Source organism: Populus alba, chromosome 16 (genome assembly GCF_005239225.2).
Source record: "Populus alba chromosome 16, ASM523922v2, whole genome shotgun sequence".
Classification (NCBI taxonomy): Eukaryota; Viridiplantae; Streptophyta; class Magnoliopsida; order Malpighiales; family Salicaceae; genus Populus; species Populus alba.
In genome coordinates this window covers 4,133,932-4,155,221 of record NC_133299.1, presented here as the reverse complement: position 1 = coordinate 4,155,221, position 21,290 = coordinate 4,133,932, and the positions used below count along the sequence as shown (strand labels likewise).

At 35.6% G+C, this 21,290-nt stretch overlaps 1 protein-coding gene across 1 annotated transcript; it reads right to left on the bottom strand.

Annotated features, from left to right (window-relative positions):
• Nucleotides 1-1,652: 1,652 nt before the first annotated feature.
• On the bottom strand, nt 1,653-19,681 carry LOC118052759 (protein RST1). Its single transcript, XM_035063801.2, has 25 exons — nt 19,228-19,681; nt 18,788-19,072; nt 18,530-18,613; nt 18,100-18,376; nt 17,336-17,586; nt 16,707-16,887; nt 16,387-16,574; nt 16,178-16,278; nt 13,764-13,839; nt 11,987-12,118; nt 11,821-11,902; nt 10,936-11,008; nt 10,273-10,441; nt 9,923-10,053; nt 9,747-9,838; nt 8,696-8,787; nt 8,405-8,620; nt 8,219-8,296; nt 7,541-7,723; nt 6,414-7,313; nt 6,026-6,322; nt 3,850-4,509; nt 3,348-3,498; nt 3,046-3,164; nt 1,653-2,463 (listed from the first exon to the last, which is right to left on the bottom strand). Exons 1-25 carry the CDS (start codon nt 19,618-19,620, stop codon nt 2,101-2,103), a joined length of 5,574 nt encoding a protein of 1,857 aa, XP_034919692.1. The 5' UTR covers nt 19,621-19,681; the 3' UTR covers nt 1,653-2,100.
• Between the last annotated feature and the right edge of the window lie 1,609 nt (nt 19,682-21,290).

The following is a 21,290-nucleotide window of genomic DNA, read 5'->3' as shown; positions in this document are numbered from 1 at the left end:
ATCAAGTAAGGCTACCTAGAGCTTCTAAGAGAAATAATAGGCTCTCAAGGTACCTTAAAAAATCATAAATTTCTTGTGTAAGGCTTTACAAACTCTTTAGCCAGATAAGAGGGTTTGATTAAGAGAAATAATGACCCAAACTTTATCTTATATGTGGAGTAAAAGTGGAATCAATGGAACATACCTTTCTTTTCTGGTGATCATGGATAGTTGACATGGCTTGCTAGCCAATTAGACAATAGCACAAGCAATGTTAGTTTTATTTCAATAAAGGATTGGTGGGTGAAGCTACAATATACTTTTAGAGGATCTACAATTTGATCAAATTACATTACTCTAATGGCATATTTGGAAAGCAAGGACCAACTATTTTCAAAGGGAAAGTCCCTAATTCTAAAAATATATTTTTAGCTGCTTCAAGGGATCTTCGAATTAGCATTACTCTCTAATGTTGCCCAACCTATATGGTTTTTAAAATTATAATAACAATTATTTTTTACTTGAAAATACATCAAAATAATTTGTTATTTTTTAAAATTTATTTTTAATATCAAGACAATCTAAAATTATATAAAATTAAAATTTAAAAAAAAAATATTCAAAAATATTTTTTTAAATACAAACACACTCTTGGAATTATTAGTAGCAGTTGAACATCATGATCAACAACAGACAATTTGGACCCTTCCAAAATGGTGTAAGAAACATGTGCAATCCAGTTTGATTTTTTTATCAAATTTGTTGAACCTTAAACTTTTATTAATTAGTCAAGCATATGCTTCTCTCAACCTGATCTGTGTTAGTGAAACGCGTGAAATACATATGCTTCTCTCAGCATGGTCTGTGTTAGTGAAACGCGTGAAATACAAATGGCAAAGATTAATAGAGGTGTGTTGAAAACTAAAATTGAATATATTAAATTACAATTCTTGTATATATACTCCTTAAAATCACATTTCCTCTCATGTATCTTTCCTCATCCCGATTCAAATAACATCCCACTCTCACTCAAAAAAATACCCCTATACTTCTCATCTTCTCTATATGCTTCATAAATCACTAATTTTTGCTTCCAAACTGTAATTCATCTCACAAATCCTTCACAATGACCATCAAAGTCCAAAATATAAAGCATCCACCCAATCATGAAAACTCTTTAATCTTTAATTTAGAAGAGGAAAGTTGAAGTAGGCTAAGGGATAATTATTTATGGAATTGTGGGAAACAAATAGTTCTTTGGGTTTGAGAGAATTTCTTTTTGTTTTTAGGAGTGAATATTAATATAATAATATATATTTAAGTATTTGATATATTTAGGATTTGTAATTCAATGTATTAATCTATAGCTTTCTACTTGCTTCTATTAATTTCTACCACCCCAATGTCACGAATCTCATCATCCATATTTGCTTAATTCATAGATAAGACGGCAGGGTTATTTCTCGGGATATTAAGGGCACAATTGCTGAGGCCAGGACAAGGTGAGGAAGGACAGTGTTAGCTATATACCTAGAAGGGTGCTGATTGGGCGGTCCCTGAACGTATTTGTTGACTGGATCAACTGCCCTCCAACCGAGCTGAAATGGCTTGTGTAATCACGTTTTGATTGTTAAACCTTCCATCCAAAAACGAAGAAAACAAGAAAAAACCTCAATATAAAGACGCACCATAATCATCAATTACTCTTTACCTCCCATGTTGAAGGCAGTTTTAGAAGCAACCGTGGTTGCTGGAACAGCTTGAACACGAAGAATTTAAATCAGATTATTTAAACAGAGGACAGACATCAAGGTTACAAAAAGGTTAGAAACAACTGACCATTTAGTAAAGCTATATATTTACATATAAACTATTGGTGACTGATACCTGAAAAGGAGGAGTCCCTTGTGTCGCCATTTTGATGGAAACCCAGAAACTTGTGCATTCTAGCCCTTTAGCCTCACATAAAGGACTAGTGGAATAAGATCCAGTTAGAAAAAGAAAACCAATTAGAGATAAGCTTCACGCAGGAATAGTAATGCTTTCTAACTGAATAGTTAGAGATGCCGCAAGCAAAGATCTTATAGCCTAATTGACTGCAAGTTTGGCTATGACCCTCTCTCAAGTGACCAGCATATTCGCAAGCCTAAGCTGCTTCTCGAAAGGCAAATACTCTTTTAAACATGTACAGGTATGATACATCACACGCAATAGAAAGGAGGCAATATCCTTTTCACTTCCGTCAATAGGTTGTGTGCTATTTGTATTGTCAGAGGGTCCTTTGTCAGTAACCAAGTAGTATATGCGTTCGGTTGATGTCCAAAGGGTAGAAACAATGGATTCCGCAACAACTTCCCAACTAGGTTCAGTCACAAGGGAAGGGAGGGTAACTGGTAGATCACTCAACACGGATAACTGGTCCAAAGTCAGAAGCGACCCATATTTGCAACAGCTACCAGATAGCAGACCGAGAAACTTTAAGGCCTGCAGAAGAAATGTAAAGACCTTTCATTTAAAAGCATTATCACAGAAAAATTAAAAACAAAAGGACTATGAAGGTGAGAAATAATACAGGTTCCTTCACCCCTTATGATTCATCAGATGACACAATGGCAGAAAAAAACGCATGGGAATCACTAATCTCTACACAGAAATGTATTTTGAAAAGGTTCGAATTAAAGAGAGCTGAACTTCTTAAAAACATGTACACAAGAATGGAAGTGGAATTGGAATTAAAGAGAGCTGAACTTCTTGAAAACATGTACACAAGAATGGAAGTGGAAGTTTAAGTGGAAGTGGAAGCGTATCATATCAACTGCCAATGAGGGATGGATTTTTCAAAGCTGCATTTACATAAAAGTAACACTAGCCAGACTACTTGCACAGATCAACTATACCACCACCACCCTCCCCTGCCCTGACTGCAGGTAAACAAACTATCCTCCTAAATACATACAGGGTTACTATTCCATATTTTGCTTAGACTATAGCTACCATGCCGGTGCCTTGTGTTGGGAAATGGGAACCAGTCACCTATGCATTTTGATTGTGTAAAAAAAAGCTTACTATGGAAGGATAGCTCGAGACACAACTAATCTCCACTGCATCGACAAGCCACTGTCTTTTGACACTACCATCTGCATATTGCAAAGCTGCTACCACTTCAGCTTGCAAATTCCAAATATCTGTATTGTTGAAAAGAGGTGCATTAAACCAATTCTAAGCAAGAAATTCCAAGGCAAGAACCACCAAAACATGCAGCAAATTGAATCCAATTTGGCATCATGGAAACAACATTAGCAATATTAAGAATTAGACTGGCTCAAAGTTATTCAACTACCATGCTCTTTCCAAGTAAAGTAACTAACCCTTTGATTTAGAGTTCAGCATGTAAGCTTTTATTCTTCCAAGCTCGGTTAATGGGATGGAACCCATCCTAACTAGCTTCACTTTCGCTAGAATCTTCTTTAGGACTTCATTTGACTGGCTACCTCCTTGCACAAGATCCCCTAATGGAACCTGCAAAGCAAACATTGCAACATAATTTTCTGAGAATAGAACATGATGGCAATTCAAATGCTCCTACATAAACTCTACAAGACTAAATAATGTTTTGAACCATTTTGGGTTCAGCTCAGTAGTTACAAACCAATTAAGTTGTTGAATATAGATATACATGAAAGAGTTCCAAAGAGTACTCCCCATAGTACTAAATATGATTATCAGTAGAAACTTGATGCTCTTCAAAAAAATTATCAGTAGATATGATTCAAGTTCATAGCATATGAGCTAAATATCCACAAAGCAGAAACGAAGACAAGAATTTTCTGAAAAGAAATGCTCCAAAGAGAGATGATGGACCATGTTTACCTGCAGGAAATCCAATAACCAATCCTCTTGAGCCTTTGCCAAGCATTGAACTGCCACACGCCATTCCTCTGCAGTGTTTGGCAGATCCACTCCTGTGAAGGCAGCAGATTCTGATGCAGGCAACAAGTGAAACAGCACCTCTATGCACTTTTCAAGGTTTGATATGTACCCTACAGAGCTAAGCACAGCTTCTTCTAGACACTGATAGAGACCCACCCAGCATGAGATTCTCAATGAGCTCTTCTGATCAGGGCTATACCCTTGGTATAAAATATCTGAGCAAAAGTATTCAGCAATATCATCAAGCAGTTTCTCTAGCCTGGAACCTGAGAATACTTTTATCAGGCCTGCAAGATGAAAGAGCAGACATGACTGCAGATTCAGCTCTAGTGTCCTGAACCTAGTCAAATCAGATAGCTCGTCAAGGAAAGTCAGGAGGGGATCAAATTGATTCGCGTGAGCTATTGAGAATTGTACACATTCCTCCCGAAGGGCTCCCCTCTTAAGAGCTGAATCTGGCAACAACACCTCAGACACTTGAGCCTCATATCTCATGCAGCGTCTAATGATCAATCCCCAATCCACTGTTGGCAATCTAGGAGCTCGGGAAAGGCATCTTAAAACTGTGACAACAGTGCCCACATGTGCAATAGCCCCTGCCTGAAAATAGACAGCAAGAAATTAGAAAGAAGAATTCACAAATAGCATCTCTCATAAGAACAAAATAGCTGAAGAAAATAATATATACAAGCGATGAGATAAGACTAACAAGTAGGTAGTGGAAGAAGGCAAAAACATTAATAAGTCTGCATGTATTTGCTTATGCTGGTGTTGTAAATCTACAATGTGATAACAGAGATTTCCCAGCACCTGATGCATAAACTAGAGTAGATCATTATACGAGGCAGAACCCAAAGTTATAAGCAGACAAAATTTGATTGTTCTCTCTCCATTCCAAAGTTGAAAATGTCTCCAAACATGCACAAAGAGCTAGAGTCCATCTACTTCTTATGCCAAAACTTCAATTATTCTACAATCCTTCACCATAAACAGGCAGAAGCAGAAGCATGCGTGATAGTTCATAGTTCTTTCTGAAAATATACTAGAAAACATTCATTGCTTTCTAATGATTGCACTCTAGCCTAAAGCCAAACAAGGATAGAGAAATAGAGAGAGGAGAGATGAGGGGGGAAATCAAGAAATAGTGAGCTGGGAGGCTTTAATTTCAATAACACCCAAAGCGGTCTCCAAACATAATTTTGTATTCTTTATATAAGGACACCAACGAAATCCTAACATCCTTTTAAAATAACTATATGAAAAAAAATACCTAATATCCAACTAATATTAATGCATTTTCTTCCAAATATAAAACAACAAAAAATCCTTAGGGGATCCTCCATCATAGCTTGCACAACACACTAGTGCATCCACCAAGAAAACATGGGCCACTGTGGAAAACTTCCCTCTCCTTCATTTACCTTTATCCGTCCACATAGCAAGGTCAACTAGCTAAGTGCATTCCAATTTAATAAAATGTGAATAAGATATTTACTTACACACATACATAAATACATATGTGCACAGGAGCAAACACATAATCTAAGAATTGGTTTTAGCATTCATCACCAACAGAGAAACACTACAAGAAACATGCTTATAGACACACCTTAAGGTATAAACTATTAGAGAATTATATAAATCATATCTTGAAACCTCACTTCATAGCTTAAACTATTAGACTAAAATGGTTCTTTGACATGGTATTAGAGTCTTGCTGACTAAGTGATTAGGAGTTCAAATTTCACCACCTCATTTTATTTTATAAAAATTAACCACAAGATAGCATAGGCCTTTGCAAGTTTCAAGCCCAAAGGCTTTCACTTGAGGGGGTGTGCTAAAGAATTATATAAATCATATCTTGAAACCTTATTTAATAGCTTAAGCTATTGGATTGGGATAGTTCTTTGACATAAACATGATGTGTTCACACACATAAAGCATAAACCCCATGTTTATCACAGGCATGCATTCTCACTAAAAGAGCTATACATACATTCATGTTTAGCAAGAGAGAAGATGAAACAAATCACAGCTCATATTAGATAAAGATAGCCACAAAGGAATAAAATTACTACAATAAACATGTAAACTGGAACGTTTAGACAGAACCTACCCCGGAGTTATTTAGATGCATTAACCATATAGTCAGCTTCATAACTAAATTGTCCTCGGGAAAATTGTGAGAAATTGCTTTGCTATCAACAACATCAGTCTGATCATTGCTTTCAGCATTTAGAAGTTCCTTTGACCAAAAACCATTTCGAAGGAATGAAACTGCCCAAGCTGCATTTTGTTGCATTTTAAGATCATCAGAATTTTGCGCAATGAGAAATATCTCTTGCACCAATGTTGTCAAATGTGGCTCACAAAAAGGGCTTGAAAGTAAAGGGCCCAAAATATGAGAAGATTCCTGTTAACCAAAACAAAGAATGGTATTCAAAACATAAACCCCTATTTTTGTGAGGGTAACTCTTCCAAAAACACAGAATATACGAAAGAACCTTTTGTTCACAAGCAGTCTTGATTGAGGCTGAGAAGTGATGGGCATGAACCAAAATCCCTGCACCAGCTCCCATTGCATTAACAACTCCAAGCATCCCACCCAAATGGATGATAGGAGGGAAAGAACTACAGTAGCATTTTCTAAACATCTCCAGTAAACCTTTTACAAATTCAGCTTCAAGAGGATGCACACCTTCATTCAAAATGCAAGCGACAAGACTTCCCGCACCAATGCATGATGCCAACATCAAGCTCTGATGGAAAGTACCAGATTTTTTAACAGATAATAACTCAGATATGAGCTCATGATAGCCCTTTAATAGTTGATCCAGCTCATTATCATTGATCATTTCCACTCTCCGGCAGAATGCCACAACACTGGGAAGTGCAAGACAGGATCCTACTGATAAAGCTTTCTCCCTTCCTTCACTGGAAAAAGAAGAGTTTGTTACTAGAGAGTTTACATGTGGGATCCATGATATAATCAAGTCCTTTATCTTCAGCATAGTATCATGTGCCCCAGCTCTATATATTGCATTGAAAGAGATCCCCAAGCCAAGGACAAGACCAGCAACACCCCAAGGATCTTCCTCGAAGTCATCACACTTCTCAAGCAACAGGTCAGATGTCAAATTGATTTCCATATCATTAGCACCCATGCCGAAAAACGGAGGAAGACTTTCTAGAATATCATATGAAGCATTACTGAGCTGGCTTGTCATCAGAAGTAATGTCCTAAGAATCTTCCCTAATAGGTCAACCTCCTGTGCCTTGTACTTTTCTTTATCCAAATCAACATTATCAGCAGCTTTAAACCTGGTAAGAAGATCTTGGCATGCAAAGCCCAAGCCAAGCCCACAAGCTCCTTTGACGAGGATGCTTTTGCTGCTATGCAAAACCTGAAAGGATGCACTGTCTTATAACAAATTCCATATAACTTGTATAATCCTTTGCAAAAGAATCTAAGTTGATCCCTTTCATAATAATTTTCTGAAGTATACGTCATTAATCCCTCTGTTAGTGACATCAAAAAAAACCCTACCTGTACAAATACACTCATTTTGAAAGCTTTTTCAAGATAGACTGGAATAAAATGTTCACAGCTCCAAACCACAGATCTTCATACCTTTATAAGTCCATTGATATTCTCAAATTTCTGTTTGTGATCAGTTACATGAAGACAACTTGAAACCAATCCAAGAGATATTGCGGCTGACCATTGGCGATGATCATGCTCATTCTGGAACAACCAGTTTAGCAGAAATTTTGAAGCAGTTGATTTGACAGTATGGGTAGATGGAGCCAACACCTGAAAGTAGCCAGCAAAACCAACCATTTAACTGACAAAGCATCTGAATCAAGAAGTTTAAATGTGAATGGTAGTGCATTTCTATTTAATAAAAAACCGAACCATTACTCAAAAATCAGAATGACTGGTTAAGAGGCCTTTGATAGAATAAGATGAAATAGCAGGATTGTGCCAGGACCTGAAACCAATTAACTGACCACCAAACTTTCACCCAGCCTCATAACTTGGTTAAGGGAAATTTGCAGTTCAGATGCCCTGGATGGCATTTTCATTTTCCTTTTTTTTCAATATCACTGTCTGTTTCCCACATTAATGCCGGCCTGGGCTGAAATTTGAATCCACAGTCTCTACATTCCATCTCATAAATATCATGGATATGCATATAAAATTGATCTTATGATTGGTACAATGATCCCAAGCACCGAACAAAGTAAAGACATCATTAAGTAGTTAGATTGTGAAATCTGGAGTGAGATTTATAGAGCAATCTCTTACCACACAGAGTGCACCAATAGCCAGAGCAATATTTTCCGCAGAACTTGGGATAGACTCTTCAGCAACTCGCATCACACGCTGCAAGAAAATAATGCAGTAGAAGAGCATTACACATGGCATGAATCTGTTTAAAATTGCTGCAGATAAAATATTATGGTACAAATGCTAGAAGAGGAAAAGGTGAACCTTCAGGATATCAGTAGCAGCTTTAGAAGTTTTATCTAATGAAACAGATGGTGCTTTAGCATCAAGGGATGAAATATTTGCCCTTATCCAACGCCGCATGAAGGACTTCCAAGATTGCAACGAAAGAAGGGCAGTGAAAATATTTCTTGATAATTGAAGAGAAGCAGCTATTTCCACCAGTGCACACTCATATCCAGCATGGAAATCTACAGATACCTGGGAGAGAAAGTAACATAGATTTAAATATCATGGTAAATTCTCAAGAAAAGAACTCAACATATGATTTCTTACTCTTGACAAGCATTGGCTGTTCACATCTTTAGGAGTAAAGGAAAGGCATAACAGAGCTGCCCCAGGTAATTGCCCAGCACTACCTTTTATCCCTGCAAATTTATTGCTCATTTGATTTACTGTACAGGTCACACATAAGAAATGAACAGACTCCAAGACAACTCGACGTAAAATGAGGAGGTGGAGTAGATAACCTAGCATTCAATAGGCTAAACCATCTAAGATGGACAAGAAACTAGAGCTCTTGAAATCCAAACAAACAAACAAACACAAAAAGACTTTTCAAGGCTCCTTTTCATTCACCAAATGGCCTTCTCAAAGTTTACAACAAATGTAACACGAAGTCAGTCCTAAAGAGTCATAACCAAAGAAAAAATAAAACCTTAATGAATAAAACTACATAATAATCCAGATAATAGCAAAAAAAAAAAAGATATTTCAAACCTTATAACTAGAACCTTCTCAGATATGAAAAAATTACACCATTAGTGAAAGTTTACAGTGACTAAGAAAATGCCCTTCATATTGTACCGCATCAAGAAAGTTTGCAGTAGTCACCTTTAAGAAAGGGCAACCACCCTTGTCAGCTAGATGCCTGTAATTGTCAAACAATATTATCCATCTATGATGAATCTAATACTTCATTTTTCTATATTTTACTTTCTTTTCCTTTTCCCACCCTTGTCTGCTAGATTCCTGTATTTGTCAAACACTATTATCCATCTATGATGAATCTAATGCTTCATTTTTCTATATTTTACTGTCTTAATCACCTCATATATTGCTTCTCTACCAGAGGTTTTACATTGTATTATTCCTCTCATCTCATTTTCCTTTTCTTTTTCATTTCCAAAGTCCACTCAATATCTTTCAACTCTTTTTCCCACTTATTCTGCATCAGGACCTGTAACAAGGGCAGACAATAAACTTCTCGCAATTAATTGAGTTGTCATGATGCCATAAAATGCTTTGGACAGAGATTAGAGACAATAAACCAAAACTCACATGGAAAGCAGCATGATCTACATCAGAACCCAATTGCATATAATACCTGAGGAGACGAGAACCTGTGGAAATACATTTAGCAACTTCTCAATCTTACTTCCAGCAATTTTTTTCTCCTTCACCAACCTTCGACGATTCCTGGAGCAAATATAACCAAATTATCAAGCTTCAGTATCTTATGGTTTTCAGCAAGTGAAGGAGAAAAGTGGATGTGTTCTTTACACATGTTCATGAGTTATGATCTTGACTTGAAATCCTTCCATAGCCGTGAGCACATCAAGATTCGTCTCACATAAAAGCAAATCTGTGTTCATTCTCTTAAAATCTGGAATTCCTATTTGTATATGTGCAACCTAGTAAAGCATAAAGTCATTCAGAGAATCTGTTTTAACTGGAGCATATGATGTGAGGATGCAAGAAACCAAACTTGGTTAGCAGCAAAAAAGATGAGTACCGGAACTAACTATAGTACATTTTGTCAAAGTAAAATTATCAAGAGAAGATTTTGAAAACAATAAAATTTTCCAATGATTTTAAATAACTTTCAATAATAAGCATCTCACACAATTTACCTCATATTGGCCCAGGGCCTCAAAGGCAAAGATCCTTGCCTTTGCCCACTCAAGTGCTTGACTGACATGTACAGCAGTTCCAATACCCCATAAAATTTGCAAGACATTCCTTGAAGCTTCTGAATATGCTTCAGCATCCATTGCACCCCATCTCAGAAGGAGGCATATGCTGTCAATGGCAAGAAGTCATTTGGTATATATTAATATATCAATTGAAAGAAAGGATGAAAAAGTTACAGCTAAATGGATTAGGTACAGAGATTTGACAGAAATATCAGGCGCAACTAAGAATGTTGTCCTCAAGGTAAATCAACAAAACTGATTACTGTTGCATTAAAGTTAATGAGAAAAAAAGGAGCAATATAAATTAAAACAAGGAGAACAAATGGGGAATGTTTTAGGGTGCAATTTTCCAAACAGGAAGAAAAATGTTGAGAAAGGTTCTTATTTAACCACTGGGTAATACTGCCTCCTGACCAGGGTAAAATGTCCCCCTTTTATAAAAGGATACGACGCCTGGACAGCTAAAGGTAGGCAATCCTTTAGCAATCTAAAGTTACCTAGCCTCACCTTTCTTTTGGTATGATCTATATTGGTTATATAATCAGGATTGCCAAATGGATGCACAAATTTAAATAGCAATCAAATCCAGCACGTGCTTACCTTTGTGCAAGAGCCGGGTCTGTGGTGTAGTCTACCACATGCTTACCAATGACATCCCAGGCAGTATAAAAATCTAAAAAGAAAATTTATTCAACTGTAGTTAAGAACATAACATAATGAAAATTAGTGCAATTTTAACTTATCATGAACATAACCGCTGGAAGACATACAATTGAAATATATGGGTAAGAAAACACACATTATCCTGCTGATAATAATTGAAGTATTTGTGGTTGAACTTAGCATTCAAATTTTCAGGCCGCATACAAGCATGGATTTAGCATTTTTCAAAAAACACCATATCATTCAAACTATGACCTTATAGAAATACTCAAATATGTTCTGACATAATAGCTACCACTGCAGTCAAGGTAAGGATACTAATACAAAAATCTACAGCATTAATTTATAATCATAATAAATGAACTTGACAATATTTGTCCAGTAAAAAATAGAAGATGTGGGGAAAAAAAAGAAGGGTGGATAAAAATCCATCTTATTAAGAGTTAAGACTTGGAGATAAAGAATCTCAGGGGTCGTTCCTAAACTTTCTGCAGAGGAGCTGCAGGTTCACTAAGCAAGCATAAGGCACCTCCATTCTGGCCAAAGCTTCTAAAACCTTGACATTAAATTCTAGCAATTACATGTCATCATTTATGATGGTCTTGACCATCAGATAACTAGAAATCAAAATGAGTACGCCATTACATACTTGAACTTGCAAGACAAATTTGGATAAAAAACATACAGAATGTTCTCAAGAAATATGATGCAATTTTTCAGACATAACGGAAGAGGCAAAAGCAACATCTTCAAACCTAGAAATGTTTAAGATATAAATTGGAAAAGGAAAAGGATTGGATTTTAAAGCAGGAGGAGGATTACCAATTACATCAGCTTCACATAGATGTGCAAGGCTCTGAAATCCAAGAGCTTTAATAATATGATCTTGGCTCTCAATGCAAGCCTGTTAGTTCAGAGGAATGAGACCCTATTAAATTGTGTAAACTTGGGACATTAGAAAATAGAGCGGCTATGGCTTCACACATACCGAAACAGATAAGATAAGATCCACCCCCCTATCAGGGTTCTTTCTGCAAATGTCCCGAATGGAGGCAGCCAAACTTATTAAGATGTTTCTCTCATGCTTGAATTCAGTGAGCCCCTTTGGAAGCAATATTGCCTAAAAGTCAACTAGCATGTTAGTATCAAAGCATAGTAATATAGCAATAGAATTTGAGAATGAAACAAACTCATGGACAGGAAAATCTGTTTAGCATGGATGAATGACTTATGTTAATTTACCATAGAAAATTAGATATTTTAGTTCGTACTTGGTACTTCTTTAGGGAGTCTAGACATTTGAGGTTATCATGACATTTAGTATTAGTTATAAATTTTATTCTGTTATATTTCCTGTTTGAATTGCCTTTATTCATCTTCAGTATTGACAAAGGCTGAAGTGCCATTTCAACCAAAATCTTTTCTTTATGGCAGCAATAATCACAATAATTGTTGTACAATAGCCATTCAGTTTTAGTGCCTGTGAGTTTCATCAATCATGAACATTCTAAACAGTCATCCACCCTTCTATACCTTCAGGACAAAAGGAGCGGATAAAATCCAAGAAATTGTGAGAAGGAGCTCTATGAAGCTTTAGATCAAAAAATGTCTCTTGAAGTCTGTAACTACACTTAACAACATCCAAGAATCTTTAGACCAGGCAATCACTATACTTCAAGTTTGTGTTAACAAGCTCAAAACAAAAGTAGGAGAAGAAACACTAGTTCCATCATTCCATGATAAGAAATAGCAGCAACTAAGAAACTAAGAAATGCAGAATAATGAAAAGTTCCAGTAGTAGATTTTTTACAGGCAGAATGCGGACAACATGTTTAAAAACTTTACTTCATTATTCAAGTAGACAGGATGTTCAAAAAATTAATTCATCATTCCAAAAAAGAAAAAAAAAACCCTTGAATGGTGATGTTGAAGGCAAGTAAAAATGCATGTATCAAGGCCAGGAGTGCAACTTCAAGTTATGGAGAAAGCGTAGAAATGCAGATTCTTACTACTACAACACTTTGAAACACAAGGTTGAGTTTTTTCTAACAAAGGGAGAATGGTGTTGCAGTTTGAGTTTTTTCCCAAAATCACTAATCTTGGGAAAATTAGGGATTTTATTTTACTTCAAATGTTTCTCATTTAGTGAATCTACTTGTTTTATATTATTATAATAACTAATATTAACTATAACTTTTTTGGTTAGAAATTTTATTCCAGTTCCCGTTTTCTTTTATGGTTCCACAGTTTAATTCTTTTACAAAAAGCATATCTTTCTTGGTTTAGGGTTTCTTGTTGAATTGATAATAAAATTAGAATTGCTCTCTGCCTACTGCCATTCTTCAAAGATTCATCTCCCCCTTTTTGTTCCTCCTTCTCTCTCCTTTCTTCCCTCCCCTCCTTCCAGAATCCTTTCTCAGGTCCTACATAATGAGACCGAATGGCTATATTAATTTTGACACAAATAAATAGAAATTATCTTCTCTTTTTGAGCAACATGCTAGTCCCACTTCATCCTCACCATTCTTTGCACACAAACCCCCAAATGGAACAGAATTTGCATTTAATTGCATAACACAAACACATATTAAGCAATCTTTACTGGGATCAAAAAAGAATTTTTCAAACTTTCTATAAAACAGTTCTGCACATCTCAACTTCATTGATTATTTCAAATTTTAGTTGTATGTTTGTTTCTGCTTTCCTAAACAATTAAAATGAATGGTTATTTGCAATTCAGCAGAGTGGAAGCAGAAGAATCTTACTTGCAAACTCCCAAAGGCACGGTCATTGATTGCCCAGGTCTGACAAAGCAAACGAGCGCCGGTGGCATACAACACACTGAATATGACACATAGGTTGTAGTTAAAAAAATACAGATATGGAGAAAGGACAACTAAGATTATGTAACAAGTTAAAAAAGTTTTAGAGGTCACCAGTAAATGATAAGACTTTAAGGGTTTAATTGCATATTTCATCCATGAACTATTAGAATTGGCAGTTTCAATCTTATGCTTCATTTGCATTTATTACGTCCCTGAATTTTTCTTGGTGGATGCCATTCACCAGAGTCCAACTATAAACTAAGAAAGTTGAAGACTAACTATTGACCATAACCAACAAGTTTCAGTTAGAGTCACATACAGATGGCATCTTGACTATAATGTCTTTCATATATCTGTTCAAATTCCAACTTTCTTGGAAAATCAACAGCTTTCCCGGGAATCTACTACGCCAAAACCACCAAAGCCTAAAAAAAAACATCATCCATGCCAGCACCAATGACTACACCAATGAGTTCATCAACACTGCTTGCCTCTAACTCAGCAAACACCTCAATTTGCAGTTGTGAAGCATAAATCAAGCTCGGGCCCATTCAGTTCTTGAACTTCAAAACCCATAATACATGTTTAGGATATAGTTTTTTATTTTTGTTTTTTCCTTCTCTCTTTTGGTACAATCTTCGAATTTTGTTTCTCTTAGTCTGTTACTATATTAGATTTGATATTCTGTTTTAAAAAAAGAAGGATTTTAATTTTCCTCTGATACTTCATCTTTAGCAGCCACAATGTGGATAGCTTAAGTTCTTTGCTTGAATTGCTGATAATTTCACATACAATTCCAGTTGCTTCTTTGAGGATTTGGGTTGTTTTATTTTTGATGTTGGTCTAGGATTCTACCATGAAAGGCTTTTATTGTAAACAGGTGGGGTTGGAAATTTGAGGAAGATAGAATCAAACTATTTTCTGCTTTGCATGATTTGGATAGAGCATTCAGACGGGATTAGAGAACATTTTTGTCCATTTGTTGAGCTGGAATGCTTATCAACACTTTGTCCTTTTTCTTACTTTTAAAGAGGGATCACAAGTTTGCCATGTGGTCTCTGTCAACTTCAAGCACCTGGTAATTCAGTCAGCCAAACTGAACGGCTTATTAACTAATAATTAACGTTGACAGATCAACATTTCTAGTGACAAAGTTTTGGCTCAGTAATAAAACAAGGGGAACAAAATGAGTTTAGACACTTGCAGCCCATCATAAAAGTATAAGAATGAAATCCCCAAATGGAAAGTTGGAAGATTAAATATGTGTTTTAAGCATTCTATATGTGGTTCTCATCATATCAATGACAGCAACTTCACTATTCATACAGCCATTCATGCTGAGTGCCCATGAAATCTGTTAAGCTGTCTAGAGACATGATTACTCACTATTACCCACTGAATGAGCACAACAAATGGTGTCTAGGACAGTTAGAATTGGATGATTGAGCCAAATAAACAGTAGCAAGACAAACGATTTTCAATAGAGTCGGACATTGACTCAACTACCAGATTTAGGCATATAGCATAGGTTGGAATTTAGCATGCATCAAGTGCAATTCAGAGGAAAGTAGTTCAAGACCATTGGTATTTAAAAGTACCGAAAGAAAATTATTAGACAGACAATAAAAGAAACCACTTGCTATGCAAAGTCCCAACGTAATGGATCCTATTACGACTCTTCAAATAGCTAAAAGAGCCAACTGAGCAAAAAAATAGAACCCCACAATTGGTCAGGCAAGCCATCAGGTACCAAATGGTTAGTTATCTGGGAAAACTCATCAGGTTTTTCTCATACCCACTGCCTTGTATAGGTGTAGAAAATTTGGAGCATGCAATTATACCAAACTTATTGTATGTGTTATCCAATTTAGGCACTTGGTGAAAATTTTAATTATAAAGTCAGTTTAATTATCAGGTCATCCTATGATGGTGGGTTGCTCATCACAAGTGTCCGTGGTCACATTATTTGCAAAATCAGTCAACCATAAGAGAAGCAATACATGTTTCAGAAAGGAAAACAAGCCTATTAGAACCGTTAGAATATATTAATACCAAACCAGTGGGCTAATGTGAAGCACACTAAAATGACAATTCAAGCTGGCATGTCCTATATATCCGAGGACAACTATGGACATCGCTATTGTTTCTACCCTTTCTCACTATCCTGTTCCACCTGAGAAAAAATGTTATAATTGTCCATAGCAGATATCTCCCATCCCTTCATGGCATAGCTATGATCACCACAATACACAACATCACTAGGACAGCTCAATGAAATTCTTCAAAAACAAAAAATGCACTAAAAAGGGAAGGATAAGAGAAATGACAAATATCATGAGTTGTAGAGAACATACGGTTTTCCATCTTTCTGAAGCATCGGCAAGATTGTCTGAATTATGAGGGGAATCATCACAGAATGTGATGCGAGTGATGGAAGTAATGCCAGAAGTTTTGGCTGCAAGAATCAAAAATCTTACTGTGAAAGACATCAAAGGGAGAGCTGGATACACTCTTGTATCAACTAAAATTAGACGTGAAGCAAGGTAAGAAAAGAAAAACTCACCAACATATTCTGGTAACTAATGTCTTTACTGGTGAAGATGTTACTATAAAATAGAATTGCTAGCAGCAGTGGCACTCCCTGTTTGGGGTCCACAATGCCAATAGCACCCAGCAAATCAATTGCCGTATCTCCAAATGACCAGTGCATCACCAAAACACCAGTAATGGCAACGAGTAAAGGGGGCAGTTCTGCAAGATAATAAAGTGGGTATAAAGTGAACATGATATTAAAGCACAACAATTTTAAAGCAATTTTTCTGAAACAATAGGATACCATGAAGAATGAACCAAACATAATTCATTGGTGTTATTCTATCTTACCCCTTGTGAAACGTTCTTGAGACTGAGAAACAGATAGGGAGGATTTTCTTCTGTCTACAATCGACAAAATGTATTCGCTTAACTGAGAAGCCCAATGTCTCGGTTTCTGGTGCATTACTTTGACATCAGTTTTGCCACTGGAAGCAAAATTCAGGAAGGAAGTGGGCAGTAAAAACTGGTCCTGGAAAACAGAACAGGCAGAATCTTACAAGACCTCAATTATCATATGCTAGTCAAAATAGCACATTTCCAACAACTTGACACACTAAACCTTCATTTCAACTAAATGGACCACATGAATACTATTGCACCACTCTACTTTATCTGATGCAAAAATGGCACTTCTAGAGTCCCAACATTACTGCCTTATCCTCTTCCTCTCCTAAATAAAGCATAATGGCATCTTTAATGAGCTTGTTAATAGGACTATCATATTTCTCTCATTTCAGAACAAAAGTGTGAAATGGAACCCAGCAAAGAACAATATTGTCTTTCCTTTTCTTTTCCAGGTTACGGGTGAGAACAACAAATGAAAAACACAAACTATATCCCAATACTTACAATTGCAACAAGTATTAAACAAACAAAAAATTCCCCACTCTAACATAATAATCAGAGTAATATCGAACCTGAAACCACAAGCATCGCAAAAGCCTATAAGCAATGGATCCTAGAGAGCTGATAGGGGGGAATCCCCCTTCTGTGGCTAGTCCAGTCTTTGGTGCTTTTGACAGTTCTACTAGGACCTTTTCCAGCGTCACAAGCAATTCTGCTGCTTCTCCTTTAATAGATCTAGATGTAGATGATAATAGGTTGATGACAGGAAATGTGAACAAAAGCTCTTCACTCATAGCACATTTGACTCTATCAACCTCATATTCTGAAAAATAAATAAATAAGTTATCTTATATTGCAAGAAGGTTGACAGTGGATGAAAAAAGGCAACTATACACAATGATAAGAACATTGAAGTAGAATCAAGTGCCTGAAAAGGGCTTGGAAGAGAGATTAAGACATTGTCAAACAGTGAGTTTTCATTTTCTAACTAATAATTGCAGTGAAACCAGTCATTCTTAATGATGCAAAACACAAAATGCAAAGGAAACATTGCACAAAACAAGGCTGCAAACTAACTGAAGATGAAAGGAGAAGCTATGCCTTGCATAAAATTTTTAATAGACAGATAACGCTAAGGCAACTTAAATGATCATATGGCATCCAAAAGTATTAAGAGAATACTATATTGTGTAACGTCATAAATACAGAATTAGCATCAGAACAATTTCCAATTAACCAAGAAGCTTGCACAAGAAGATTACGATTTAACTAATGGGCTTGTAATAGGTAGCCAATCATTAATTCATGCTAGCAAAATGAGAGTTAGGAAACATACCCTTTTCACTTTTCCATTTTAAAAGGAAGTTCAGGAGTTTCAATAAAGAGAGTTGTTCGTATTCAAGATCAGATTGAATCAGGACAACAAATAAGGATAGCAGTGTTGATGATATTTCAGGCATATATTGCAAAGAAAGATTTTTCTGGGCAACAAACAGCCGCTTCACTAGATCAACAATTGGTTCACTACTACCAGCATGCCCATGATGACACGTCAATAATGAAAGAATAGCATCTGACAGTTCCACACCAAACAGTTGAGCCTCAGTAACCAGCTGTGAACGTGGAGAAGATAACAATTAACAGCAAGTTATGGCAGACAAGCTCCATGCAAAATTATAACAGTTCCATGTCCACAAAAAAACACAAACTTCCATAATGCACAAATGAGACAACAGATTGTGCTGATGCTGCATTGAGAAGCATACCAGTCCGGTTCCAACCAAGTGTCTCAAAACGACCGTATATGCATCAACTATGGATTCCAGAAAATAATATGAGTTCTTAAGCTCCTGCACATCATCAAGAAATTAGAATTAATAGCTATGAGCTCGCATTGAAGTATGAACCAGTTAAATTTATTATTTATGCTCCAGTTAAATCAATCAGTTAAGCAACGTGAGAGTATAGCTCCATCTGAATAAAAGAAAAGGTAAAAGAAAAAATTACTAAGCAAGCATACTGACATCTGAATTCTTAAGTGACGCATGCTTAAGGCAACCTATCAGTAGCTTTAAAACCGGAATCGCCTCATCAGGGAAAGAACAACAAAACGAAGCCATTGATGATATCAACTGCCTTGCAAACAAAGATGACGAAGAATTCGAAAAGGGCACGCGTAGAATCGAAAAATTCAAAAAGGGCCTCAAGAATTCACAAATTTCCACCATTCCCAATCTTCTATTCTGTCCCAAAAATAGTAAGACTTGCTGAACCAATTCAGACTGAACCTCAGTTCTTGATGACAAAATCTGCAATCCATAACTCAAAATTATTGAATTTACACTTTAAACAAACACAATAAACCTCAAATTAGCCAAAAATATTTTTTAATAATAATAATACAGTCCATTAAAATGTGATCCTCGAAATTAGGAACTTTTTAAATCCAATTAAGTTAACAAACCATAACAAAGGGGTGATTCTCAATAGAAGGAAAACGCCACGACCCATGATTCCTTTGAAACCCGACCCGAACGACAAATCCAAGAGCTTTAACAAATAAACCAACAAATTTTGGGTCGGACCCTTCGAGTGCAGACTGGAGCTCCAGCAAAGTTCGGGAGAGGTCCAATCTGGAGTCCAATAGGAGGCGACAGAGCTCGCGTACAGACTGGTCGACGACGGATGGAGAAGCGGAGCGGAGGCATTGAGAGATAGCTTCTCTGCCGGGTTCGGAATCCGGGTCGAGGTAACTCGGCGCGGATCGTAGCTTCGAGAAGATTGAAATCACCGCGAATTTTTGGAGCGAGGGTTGTGGAACCCGTGTTTTCTGGAGTAAAGGAGTGTAAGAGTCCATTTCTGCAGTGAGAGAGAGCGCGATCGAGAGAGTTAAAACGGAGGAAATGCTATGACAGAAACGACGGGGGATTCCGCGTTTCGTTCAGGGTGGTGTGTTTATATTACGTTTAAAAAACGCTTTTAAAAACATTTTTTATTTTTTAAAATTAATAATTTTTTATATTTTAAATTATTTTAATGTGTTAATATTAAAAATAATTTTTAAAAAATAAAAAATATTTAAAAAAAAAACCTGTATTTTTAAATACATTTCTAGTTACGTCGTTTTCATCTTCAACCCGGCGTTAAAAAAATTCCTTCCTTCTCTGATTCATAAACCTTAAAATTAGCCTTGCTAGAATTATTAAATTATAAGTGGAGGTTGCAGGAGGTATGTTTTTAAAATCTTCCAAAATAGAATTTAATCTTAATATACGTATCATCTAATTCAAGAATATTTTTAATATCAAATAAAAAAACTAGTTATTAATCTTCACATGACATGCGGTCATTATAATTTTACACTATGATACATTTGGTTTCAAGATTAAAAATTAGAGGTTAATTGCTAAGAGATGAAATGGTAAGAGGTTAATTGCTAATAGATTAATTGGTTTAATATTAAATATTAAGGGGTTAATTATTAATATATGAAGTATTAAGGATGTAAGAAAATACATGGCAGATAGATGAAGAAATAGTTAGTTCTTGCGATACAAAAGTGTTTTAAAATAATTTAAATTTTTTTAAAATTAATATTTTGATATTTTTAAATCGTTTTGATACGGTGATATTAAAAATAAATTTTAAAAAATAAAAAAAATATTATTTTAATATATTTTTAAGTGAAAAGCATTTTACAAAATAATTATTACCATAATATCATATGGGCACGAAGTGTTGTAAAAATTGTGTAATGATAGGATTCATTAGATTTTAAATCAAATTTAAATTTAAATATAATTTAAATAATTAATTCATGTTAGTGGGAACTAATTTTGTGTAAGAAAGAGAGAATAAACGATAGTTTAAAGGAAACAATAACTCAATTTTTAGATAGTATTTGGTTATTGTCCTTGGATAGAAAAAATGAAGATAATGAAAACAAAAATATGCCTGGTTAAAAAAACAAAGACATAAAATAAATTTGTCTTTAAGACAATTTTAGAGTGAATATATGTTGGACAAGTTTCTAAAGATAATATTTTTTATTTCTAAAATATCCTTGTAAAAAACTCTTAATTCCAAAATTATCTAACCAAGACATGTAAGGATAAAAATGGTTATTATTATAATTTTAAAATCTAACTCGAGAGTCAATTCTGGGCAAAACTCGAGTCACCAGTCGAGGCTCAGATCATGGGTCGGGTTGAACCAAGTCAGCGTAAAAATAAAAATGTTTATTATCATAATTTTAAAACCTAATTTTAGGGTCAATCCAGAATAAGGCTCGGGTCACAAGTCAAAAAGATTAAACCTTGTTGACCCGGTCAACATAAAAATAAAAATAGAAAGATTGTTGACATTTAGTGTCACGCATTCATGTGTGTGTGTGTGTGTGTGTGTATACAATAACAATAAAATGAAAAATGAATTATAGATATGTTTGGTTGAGAATAAGCTTTAAACAGGTTTTGTACGAAGAACATATCAAGAAGTATGATGAATTTCATGAAGAAATCAATCAAG